Consider the following 12,565-nt stretch of genomic DNA (forward strand, 5'->3'; position numbering starts at 1 on the left):
ACAGCACAGAACAGTTCATACTAGCTTCAGGAGATATTTTGTACATCCAGAAACACAATACTGTAGATCATGTTACATAAATAGTATAATTCCTAATAAATAATGGTCAAATGCAATGGAAGGACAACCCAAAAGGGGTCTATTAATATCTGTGAATGCTCACTCTGTATTAATATATGCCAAAATTAACATTTAGTTTTTTTTTCTTTACAAGTCAAATGAATGTTTGAATGTTTCTATTCAATATTGCATTATGGCCACTAAATGGAGCAAAAAAAAATCATAGGAAAGGCATAATTTCTATGCTCACCACCATCTAGTGGCCATTATGCAATATTCCATAAAAAATGTAATACATTCCCTTGTAAAGAAACTAAACAAGGTTTGCTTTGGCATATATCCACGTAGAATGAACCTTCAGCTGTTTGCCCTGCAAGGGAAACTAGGGCTTTTAATACCAACTATTTGCCATGAACTGGGCAAATAGGTAGTCCTACCCCCACCCTAAACCTTCTCTGTCCGATACCTTTTATTGGCTACTTATTTTAATAAATGCAGCTGCCGCATAAGGCAACACACAGGGTGCAACTGTTGCTCTGTCCTTTAAGCAAAGCAAATGTAAGCTGAGCTATTCAGCTAGCAGAGATCAAAGCAGAGGTCAGAAAACTTGGTCCTGCTGCTGTACCTGCAGAACCATCAGCTTATAAACTAGGGATGTCCCGATACTGATGCATGTACCGGTATCGGGGCCGATACATGGCATTTTCAGGAGTACATGTACTCCTGAAAATGCCCCGATGCATAGATCAGATACCGGCCCTTTACATTTTTTTAACTACCTTCGGCCATTGACCCGCATAGCCCCTCCCCCAGAATACCTCTCCACCAAACACAGGCTCCCTCCGCTCTGACCTCTCCGGAAGGAAGTGTGACAGCATGGCGGGCGGTAAGTGTTGTGTGGACAGTCTCTTCTCCCTGCTGGTGCTGGCTGCAGAGCTCGGTGTCCCTTTCAGACCTCTGTAGCCAGCATAAAAGAGAAGAGACTCCAGCTGCGAGTTCCCCCGCTGCCCCCTCCCCCCTGTACATTAGCTGCTGCTCCTCCGTGTCCCCTCCTTTTCAACGTGGTAAAACTGTTTGCTTTTGGTAATATATCACTAAGTGTGAGATGTCCGTGCTCCTTATGTGTAATGCAGTCACCCGACCTACACAGCAGTTTTCACTCTCATTGAAAGAAAATAATGTCCGTTCAGTGTGCTCAAGGGGAGGAGAGGAGCTGTAAATCTTGCCTTCACACAGAATGGACCTTCTCTTCTTTGATTGAGAGGGAAAACTTCTGTGTACCTCTGGTGAGGGCATTATTATTAAACACATAAGGAGCAGCTTTTAATTACACTCCATTTCCACCCATAAGTGCAGATTTTATAAATTTATCACATAAGGAGCACCGACATCTGTCACTGAGATACATCACCAAAAGCAAACAGTTTCATCAAGTGGAAAAGGAATTAACACTTGTAACAATAGCCAATAGCAGGCTGGCTATTTTACCCGCCCATTGCCTGCTGTCAATCAGCAGAGGACCTGATTGAGAACTTTGTCTTCAGTTCCTTCCTTTGATGACAGAGGGCAGTAGGCGGGTACAATAGCCAGCCTGCTATTGGCTATTGCAATTTAAAATATCCAATAGCAGGTTGGCTATTGCTCCCAGCCACTGCCTGCTGTATTTACATTCAGTGAATCCAGTGAAGTAGATAGGTGACACTAGGTCTAAAAGACCCCTAATGTCACCTTAAAGAGAACCTGTCGCCTCCAATGCACACAGCCCTGGTGAGAAACTGCCCTAAAATCATTAGTCTGTATTGTTTTAGAAAAAAATGTCACATGTCCCTTTAAGAAAAAGTATCGGTAATTGGTATCGGCAAGTACAGGAGGGACAGTACTTGGTCTTTAAAAAGTGATATCGGGACATCCCTATTATAAACCTATCAAAGCTACAAGAAACACAGTTTTCCTGTTGTGCATGTATGCACCATTTTTACTTTCAATTGCAAAGTGTTTGCTTTGTAAAAAACCTAATAAAAACAGAACATGTGGCTAGGGTAGATGTGGCTGTTCTAAGCCTTCAAAGAGCCTGGTAATGAAACTTATGAACCGCAGGGTTTTCGGTTGCCACCAGACTGCCTGTAAATAGACACTAGGTTGGGGGACACTTCTGGGAATTAGGGGGCTAAACAGACCCTGATATTTCTCTTTAATATAGAAAGATTGAGGACAGTCCTCAATCTTTTTCTACATTCCATGTTGTAAATGAACAGGAATCCTCTGGGTGTTCCCGTTCATTTATAACATGACCGAGTATGTTTACTATAGCCGCAATTATGAATGAACAGGAAGTGATGTAGATCACTTCCCCTTCATTCATAATTGAGGATATAGTAAACATACGGTGTCCTCAATTATTTACAAACACTCAGTGATCACTGAGTGTTTGTACCGCTCTCCTTCCTGACAAGGTCACAGGAGGCGGAGCTCAGCCAGCTGTGACAGCACTGGCTGTCTCCGCCCACACTGCTCTCCCGATCTGTGACAGGAAGTTGAGCTGTGTGGGGAGGAGAGACACCGGCCTCTCGCAGCGCTCGGCCGCCTGTGACAGTTTCTCTCCTCCCCGCTGGGACACAGAGCAGCGCCCAGAAGGGAGAGAAATAATGGATGCACTGCTATATCAGCCAGAAAATTGCACTTTCGGCATTTTAGGCAAAAGTGCCATTTTCGGTCGATATGTTGCGGTGCATCCCTAGTTCTGAGATAGATAAGCAAATAGGGGGAGGGGCTTTTTCTTCTTTTGAGAAAGTGAAATTGTCTAAGTCAGGCCTTCTTAAACTTTCTCCACTCGTGACCCCTTTTTGGCCGAGGACATTTTTAAGGGACCCCAACGTCGGTGTCTCCCCCCTCCCCTAGCCTAATAGTTCAGTCAATGTAAAAAAAAAAACTTCCTGCACACACGTGCTCAGGAAGGTACCGAGCGCACAGGGGGGGGCACGACCTTAAAAACTACACTACACTGCAAATTATACATTAAACTGAAATAAAACAATCTAGCTTGGAGCCCAGACCTCCTCGGCCGCCTGGGCCCCCTCACACAAGTACCGGCCATAACCCCCTGACGGCGGTTCTGGCCCGGGACTCGGATCGTGACCCCCCTGTTAACTTGCGGGACCCCACATGGGGTCGCGACCCACACTTTAAGAAGCACTGGTCTAAGCGATGTACTGGGGGGGAGGGGGGAGAACCCTTCTGAAAACAATTTGATATGACTCAATGCTTATTACAAAATTACCTTTAATTGCTTAAAATGCAACTTTGCAAGTTCACAATAGGTGCATACCTTTGAGGTTCCTTTAGTAGAGCAATAAAGTCCAGATCTTCTCAGACAAATGAAAAGTTTCTTCCATGACTTCTTTCCTAGATCTTTAACATACAAGAAGCCTTGTATTTCTGGACAACTATTGGCATTCAAGAAATTCTGTGTATAAAAAAAAAAGACCTGGTGTCAACCAAACGTTGAGTCAGACAATAAAATCAGTCTTTCCAGTCTGTTGACTAGATGATCAGTTGTGGCCTGCGTTTATTGCTTCACTCTTCTAAAACAAAAAGTATTCCTACTGCCCATGTCTTCTGCAATCTTAGTTTCTATAGACTTCCAAGTATGAGCTCTTACTTGGAAGTCCATACAATTTCTGAGCACATGCACTGCTCGCTGCCAGGAAGATTTGAGAAACTGACAGGCAATCTAGCAAGTGATAATTCTCTGGATTGGGGAAGGGAGGCTGGGGCAGTAGGATATAACTACAAGCATCCTTTTTATGGCTCTTATATGGAAATAGTGAAGTGTTTAGGTATAACTGATGAAAGGATTCATCTTTTTGTGAAAGAAAAAGGAATTCTTATTCAGTTATGGAGATATTCACGCATGCAACCAGTGCTTTCTACATGTTACTGCTTGTTTTTGTTATGGCAAATCTTTGCAATTCTCAGACTTGTTAAATCTCAAAGGGCAATTTGCCTTTGGATGCTCAAATTCCTTTCCGATTGTCTCTAAACAATTACATTTTACAAGTACCCATATGTCCAAATATACAATGACAGGGCATTATACTGTATATGAATGACCGGTAACCAAAAAAAAATTGTTTTACAAATAAGACCAGTATAGTCTCAGTGATTATAACCAAAGATGACAATACTAACTGGTATGTAGGTGCAGGGTAAGAGGAACAAAAAAAAGTCTAATGGCAGGAGCATTCCCTAATGACAATCAAGTTTAATTACATACTTACAATCAACATGCATTAAACGTTATTACCTGCAATAAATCAGATTGAGGAATGCTACCATTTGATTGTTGACACCAAGAAACCATCTGTTCTGGAAAGAAATTCTAAAAAGAAAGATTGATTATAATCCACAGCATAGAGCTATCCATAGTTAGATACATGCAAGCAAAAACATTGCTACAGATCCAAAGACTAAATGAAGCAGAAAGTGGACCCTTGCACTGCAGGTTCTCTGGCTTAGAAAGGAGATCAGTGAGCAGCACATGACCGCGACATCACCAAATCTTACAGTTTGTTGTTGTTTTTTTTTAAAGACAGTCAAGATTAAAATGTAAATCTTTCAAGATACAGCTTAGGCACAATATTTCTGGTTGTTCACTACAGCATAAAATGTAATTGTTGAGTTCAAGTCCACTTTAATTGGCTATGACACAGCTGCAACTCAAGGAACCCCGTTACCATTTCCTAGGGTCTCAAATAGCTGAGCTGGAATGCCGGCATGCTCCTCAATGCAGAAAGACAAACTTTACTGCAGTTTTTGAAATATGAAATGCCCTTTCAGGTCTTCCCACAACATTAAGGATGAGGTATAATAACTCAAGAAACCTTTTGGAGCAGCTATAGCCCTTGAAACGGTAATGGCATTAAACATTTGCTATCTTCCATTACGAGACAGAGAAGAAATGGCAATTCAACCAACATATTTTGTGCTGATGGCGATACATTTAAGAATTCATGGGTAAAAGCAATAAGGAGCTTCGAGGAAATGTAAACATTGACCGGACAGCTCTTTATTGCAGAAGTCTAATCCCATCTGCACTTGTTTGTTAATGTGTGTAGGTGTGCCCAAAGAGACACTCAATTGTTCATTACTGTATAAAGTAAATATTGACATTTGAATCAACTAAACACTGCATCTGAGGTGTACTCTGTGCTAACAGAATCTTCGGTGCCCAACAGTAAATCATTGAAATAAGCATTTTTCTTTGCTCTATTTTTCTATACTTTTTTTAGTGCCGGTAGGAAAATCAAGGTCGACATCTAAAGCTGGCCATACACCTATAGATTATCTGCAGATTTTCTATGGTCAGATGGAAAAGTGCAACAGATTCCTCCATCTACACTAAACTGTGTGGATGGAGAAATCTCCCATGGGCCAGCTGGGCCGACTAGCAAGATACTGAAGCTTGGCCCAGTGGGAGATTCCTCCATCCACACAGTTTAGCGTAGATGGAGGAATGTGTTGCATTTTTTCCATATGACCACAGGAATTCTGCAGAAAATCTATGTGTATGGCCAGCTTAAAAGTTACGAAAGGCCACATTATCACTATCTAAACGCCCAGTTTCTTTAATCCCTACGCCTTCATGACAGGAGACATGCACTGTAGGTCCCCACCACTAATTGCTTAAATGACTGATCACGTACACTGTACCTGATCTGTTATTCGGGGCGGTGGAATGCCAGTAACCAAAGCGAATCAGAGGTTACTGTTCTTTAATCGATGCCTCAATATTGAGGCATCCATTAATGAAAGATTTTTCAGACACCCTATCCTTTTCAGGGGATATTTACCGCACTTACTGCCACTGTGACAGCTCGTACAGATCGGGCTCCGATTTGTACCGACTTTCTACAATGTTTCAGAATAGAAAGCTACATGTTTTTATTCTGAAACAATGTTGCAGGCTTCCGATTATTCTAGGAAGGATCAGAAGCTTTACTGGACAGGAATGTTAGTGACATTGAGCCTGACAGCTTAAGTTTGGAGAAGCCTAATAACCAAAACATTTATTAAATTATCAAGCAGTCATAGTGAGATCAATTCCCAAATGACTACTTGATACAATTAAAAATGAAAATAAAGTGTAAAAATTTTTACAGAAATGTGTAAAGAAAAAAAAATGTAATATTCTATATTTACATACACACACTATATTGCCAAAAGTATTAGGACACATGCCACATTAACTTTAATGGCATCCCAGTCTTAGTCCGTAGGGTTCGATATTGAGTTGGCCCACCCTTTGCAGCTATAACAGCTTCAACTCTCCTGGGAAGTCTGTCCACAAGGTTTAGGAGTGTGTCTATGGGAATGTTTAACCATTCTTCCAGAAGCGCATTAGTGAGGTCAGGTACTGATGTTTGACGAGAAGGCCTGGCTCGCAGTCTCCGCTCAAGTTCACATTGTGCACAGTCATGTTGGAACAGGTAGGGGCCATCCCCAAAGTGTTCCCACAAAGTTGAGTATGAAATTGGCCAAAATGTCTTGGTATGCTGATGCCTTAAGAGTTCCCTTCACTGGAACTAAGGGCCAAAGCCCAATCCCTGAAAAACAACCTCACATCATAATCCCCCCTCCACCAAACTTTACACTTGGCACAATGCAGTCAGACAAGTACCGTTCTCCTGACAACAGCCAAACCCAGACACGTACATCGGATTGCCAGGTAGAGAAGCGTTATTCGCCACTTCAGAGAACACATCTCCACTTTGAGTCCAGTGGTGGCGTGCTTTACACCACTGCATCCCATGCTTTGCATTGCACTTGGTGATGTTAGGCTTGGATGCAGCTGCTCGGCCATGGAAACCCATTCCATGAAGCTCTGGACGCACTGTTGTGCCAAGCTGAATGCCACAAAAGCTTGGACTGTAGCTATTGACACTACAGACAGTTGGCGACTTCTGCAGACTGTGCGCTTCAGCATGCGCTGACAGCGCTCTGTCATTTTATGTGGCCTGCCACCTGTGGCCATGGAAGTGATTGGAACACCTTAATCCAATGATTGAGGAATGTCCCAATACTTTTGGCAATATAGTGTATACACACACACACTAAAAATTAACCCCTTACAATTGCAGATTTGTTTTACACCCAAATGGGTTAATTTTATATTTAACCCCCTTATGACAACCATGCTCAAAGTATGTCGCTGCCACCAGTGCGACACTGGCATTGTATGCCAGGTGAGCACCATTAGTTTTCAGAGAAAAAAAAATAAAATGCTAGCTTTTAGTTTTCGGCTGGGAAGTACAGAACATTTTCTGAAATCCTAGGGATGTGAAGCATTTCCAAATAAAAAAAAAAGGACACATTTTTTTATTTTACTGTTTTTTTTTAGCTGTGTTCTAAAATAAAATATATTTAAAAAAAAAAAAGGTTTTCTTTACTTTTTTCCTCTTTTTATATTTTATTCATCCTAAGTGAGGTGTAGGCACAAATGTGATAAATACATAGCCCTATCTGTCCTCTAATATATAATGTGTGGGTGCACTTAGGACAGTATATTACTGCCGTGGAAGAATCGCACAGCAAAAATGTAAAAAGTGTCAGTCATTAACGAACAGAACTAAACAAACTCAGTCATGAAGGTGTTAAAGAGCTCCTGGCAGTTCCAAAGTTAACCCTTGAGAAGGGGCCACTCACACTGCTAGTTTTTCTCTAGGATCTGAAAGTAGTTATACTCACCGGAGCCTCAATCCTATGGCAGAGACCTCACCCCTCTTGCTCCAGTGGTGGTATGTCCCTCGGAGTTCTCTTGTCTAATACACTTCAGCAGTATGGTTGAAAAAATAAGATTCTAGCAAAGATGGTCACAAATTGTATGACTAGATACAGTTAACAGTTGTATGCTCTAGTGCAGTGGTCCCCAACCCCCGGGCCGCGGACCGTTATCGGTCTGTGGATCAAATGGTACCGGGCCGCCCAAGGAACGCGTGCGACTTTCCATGGACGAGAGGTTTAAGGCCGTGACACTGCAGGCGAAGCAGCGCGGTCCTTCGCCTGCAGTGTGTCTAGTGAGTTCCGATCCCCCGCTCTGCCCGGCGACAGCGTGCGTAGCGCAGCGTCGTGAGATGAAAAAGATCATCTCCAGCCAATCACAGTGCGCGATGCAATGAAGGCATCACAAAGCGGCAACACGCGACCACTCAATCAGATCACTCAGTTCTGAGTGATCAGTATCTGCCTATGTCTGTATTTGCCTGTTTGCAAATGCGTCTTGTCAGTCCAGAGGAGAAGTGTCTGTGGTATGTTCATACAGCCTAGTGCTATCCTAGCCAGCAAAAAATAAAGACATTTATCTACATTGAATTATAAAATGAAATTATATATTACATATGTATCTACAACCTGCATCAGCCAAAAACAGCTAAATGTATCTTCGAAAATTGAGCGTTTATACTTACCACCGGATTTTTAAAAAATTCATATTTTGCATAATTCTTCCTGAACAGAAATTTGCATTCACTTGACATCACAGATTGGACTTGTACTACAAGCTCATGGTCTTCAAGGCATCTCTCTAGGGTAAAGGATAGACAAAGATTTTAACTAATCAGGATCTTATTTGACAACATGCTAAATAAACCGCGCAAGATCTTGATTAGACACGGTTGCTTTTGGTAAGCTCAATGAAGATAAAAATTAGGTATATTTTTCCACCCCATCCTCACACCAATTTTTGTAGAATGGTAGGAGCCAATAAAAAAAAAAAAGTTATCCAACAGCATAAATGCAGTGTTGTACAAAGGAAATTAGTAATAAAAAAAAAACACCTTTCTTACACAAACTTAGGATCAATTCACACCAGATCCACTGTTGCGATCCTTTGCGTTGTGACCCACGGTGTATTGCGAAATGCCTTTCAATGGGGGCTTATGGAAGGGCACCAAAAATGAATGGGTGTAAATGGGGGACAGTTCAAAAGCTCTGTTCCATTAAAAAAGAAAAAAAAAAGGACAGAACATCCACTACTTTTTTTTCCCCAGCGCAATTGATCCGGTGAGCTAGTCCCATTTACACCTATTCATTTTTTGGTGCCCTTCCGTTAGCATGAGTTTGAAAAACAGATCGCAGCACATCAGTTCAGAAGGAAATCGGAAGGTACAATTGCAAGTCAGATTCTCTGTTAACTTCTGATTTCTTTACCATTTAAGTGAGAGCTCCCTTAAGGGCCTGCTCAAAAAAGTGGGCACACGTTGTGCTCCAATATAATGTGCACCTGCTGGTGTGCATTGGTATTGGCAGTGTGACTGTTACTACACACTAAACTACTATTTTTTAGCTTTATTAAAAAGGTCACAAAATTAAAATTTCCTTTTGCTTGCACTGCAGCACAATGTGACATGCTGTGCGTTAACACTGATGTGCATTGCACTGCGTAAACATGCAGACACGCTACATTTTTATGCACCACACACCACCACAATATGGAGTGAACGGGGACAGAAAACAGTTTTCTATGTGGCCTTTTGTTGAGCATGTGTTCAGTTCTGATCAACGCAGCTTAATGTGCCTGGTGTGAACAAGTCTTAAAACTCAATACAGCATACATATCTCCCCAGTCACCAGTACATACATTAAGATGTCTCAATATAAGGCAAGTTTTACACAGAAAACAAAAAATCAAAATAGAAAAGTGTTAAACAGCCAAAATAATTAAACTTATAGTTGGGACATGAAATGCTTAAAGGAGAACTATGAGGTGAGTGCTTTTCACTCACCTCATAGTTCTAGCCGAACTGTGACAATGAGACTATCACAGGTCGGCTCAGTAGATCGGGAGGTGAGCGAACACATACGGGCTGGATTCCACCCTCCGATCCTCCAGTGCTGACTGGCAGGATGGGGGGAGGGGGCGGGTACAGCTGGCTCTGCCTCTAGATAGGCAGAGCCAGCTTTCACTCACGCAGCTGGGCGGATCCAGACATAATTGTCGGGATCCGCTTCAGCGTCTCAGTATACCGCGAGCTGTAGCTCGCGGTATACTGAGCTTAGGGTGACGGGAGGACGCTAGTTTAAAAGGAGCTAGTTCTCCTATTTTATTTTTCTTACATGTTCCCATTCACAATGCATAACAAAAAAAATAAATTATATTCCAAGACAAAGCCACTGCACATAAAAAACAAAACAAAAACGAAAACACTTCTAGATAAGCATTAAAGATCTTAGGGATTACCCAACACAATATGTGACACCCCCAATAGTTCAAATCAATACAGTCTCAAAACTGCATGTGCAATGTGTTGTGAACCAGATCGCGTGTGCAACTCCACAAAATTAGTCTAGAGCACACAAAAAAAAAAAAAAGGTAAAAGTATTTTAAAAGGTTATTTCTACAATATAAAAGTGCAATTGTACTCCACTCCCAAAAGGTATTTCTTAGTGTGACATCCTAAGTGTTTGTGCCAATATCGCCTTTTAATTCAAGCGTGTTGGCTCCTCCTTGACATGTTTCATCGTAAAGACTTTTTGAAAAAGTCTTTAAGATGAAACATGTCAAGGAGGCGCTAACATGCCGACGTCATTTTGCTGATCACAGAGCACTGTATAATTCCTCTACTAGCATACAGTTTGTCTACTAAGCTTTGAATGTAAGTTTTTGTAGACTTTATGATTAAAGATTTTATACTATGTGGCTTCTACATTTTTTCCATGGGGCACTGAATGAGTTATAAGGAGAACAGTGCGGAGGAGGTTAATATTGGCAGAAGGTCTAGAAGGTGGATTGACAGGAATTGGAACAACTTGAACCGACCAACAGTTTCCAGAAAAACAGGGGGTTGCCATCAGCTGTTTTTGGAGAGTGGTTCACTAAGGATTGTAATCAGAGCGCAGTATGACCATTTAATAGCCGTCAAAAGTAGTCTGGTGAGTGTATTGATTGCACAGAAAGACTGTCACACAAGAAATACACCTTTTTGGAGTGGAGCACAATTGCACTTTGTTTTTGGAATGAGGAGACTTAAGCTGGCCATTCACCTTACAATTATCTGCAGATTTTCTGTAGTCAGATGGAAAAGGTGCAACAGATTCCTCCATCTACACTTAACTGTGTGGATAGAGAAATCTCCACCTGGGTCAATCTGTTGCACTTTTTCCATCTGACCACAGAAAATCTGCAGATAATTGTAAGGTGTGTGGGCACCTTTGGGCCTCGTTCACAGCAGATTCAGTGCGTTCCAGACCAATTCTTGCCAGAACGCACTGCATCGTGGACAGTTCACTATGTTGTGGGACAGGAGAGGGCGTGGCAGTCCATTGAAGTGAATGGCACCGTAGCGATCGTCCACACGAAAACGCAAGGCACATTATGCCTGCGGTCTGGTCGAAACAAAATGCTGCAAGCACTATTTTGATCGGACCAGACCACAGGCATAATGTGCATTGTGATCCCGTGGGGCCGATTGCATTGTAGCCGGAGGGTGTGGCTACGGTGCCATTCACTTCAATATGTTACACCAAAGATGTATGAGGTATTATGTTGTGCACCAAAATAATGTAGGTATTTTTTCTGAACATCTGAATGTGACAAACAGTTGTGCCAATATGCAGGATAAAAAAAAATTGCAGCGGAGACCATTTGTTTAAATTTAATAGGGTCTCAGAAAATATATAATTTTGGGGGAGGGGAGTGTTGTGTTTAAGTGATCTTCAGATCTGAAACGTGCATTTTAAAACGCATGCAAAAACTGCTCTGGCAGCACAAAGGTAAGGGCTTGTTCACACCAAATGCATTCCAGGAGCAGAGCAGTTATAGACCGGATCAAAACTGCGTCCAATGCATGCCAATGGTATTTTGGGCTCTAGTCCACACAGCAGCGTTCAGTTCCAGAGCATGTAAAAAAAACCTGCAACAAGCCTTACTTACCTGCTCTGGAACGCATACAGACGCATCAAATACTGATGCAAACGCCTTGGAAAGCCCATTTTAAAATTAATTTTTTTTTAACCTAAAACGGCCCTGAAAAACGCGGCAAAAATGCGGCACTGCGTGTGCAGAAACTCATGCAGATCTGGTCTGCATTTGGTGTGAACAAAGCCTAAAGGCTATATAAACAAAGCAAGAGGGAGCGAATGAGAAGGTAATTAGGCCTAACATACACTTTAAAGTTAAGAAAAATCTAGCCAATCAAATGATCTCTGAACGCACTGTTCGCCTTACAGTGCATCGTATGGGATATGGAAGCTGAAGGTCTGTTCGAACACCTTTGCTGTCTGCAGTTAAGATAAAACGTCTCCAATTCGCACAGGAACACAAGGATTGGACAGTCGAGCATTGGAAAAAAAAGTAATGTGGTCCGATGAATCACGTTTCCAGTTGCATCATGCAGATGGCAGAGTGAGAATTTGGCGGAAACAGCATGAAAGCATGCACCCCACATGCATGAGTACAACCCTTCAAGCTGGTGGGGGCAGTGTTATGGTTTGGGGCATGTTTTCCTGGCAT

General features: G+C 42.1%; 1 protein-coding gene across 3 annotated transcripts in view; it reads right to left on the reverse strand.

The window, feature by feature from the left end:
- Positions 1–12,565, reverse strand: part of GRB10 (growth factor receptor bound protein 10) — a 70,302-nt gene that overhangs the window by 26,443 nt on the left and 31,294 nt on the right. For 2 of the 3 annotated variants that reach the window (XM_018558050.1, XM_018558051.1), the window contains exons 4-6: positions 8,523–8,638; positions 4,364–4,438; positions 3,386–3,523 (exon numbers count right to left, since the gene is read on the reverse strand). In XM_018558050.1, the coding sequence (XP_018413552.1) occupies positions 3,386–3,523; positions 4,364–4,438; positions 8,523–8,638 (329 nt within the window). The remainder of the gene's footprint in view (positions 1–3,385; positions 3,524–4,363; positions 4,439–8,522; positions 8,639–12,565) is intronic. The other variant, XM_018558052.1, reaches the window with a different exon arrangement.

The sequence above is a fragment of the Nanorana parkeri genome, unplaced genomic scaffold (assembly GCF_000935625.1).
Source record: "Nanorana parkeri isolate BGI_ZX_2015 unplaced genomic scaffold, ASM93562v1 scaffold317, whole genome shotgun sequence".
NCBI lineage: Eukaryota > Metazoa > Chordata > Amphibia > Anura > Dicroglossidae > Nanorana > Nanorana parkeri.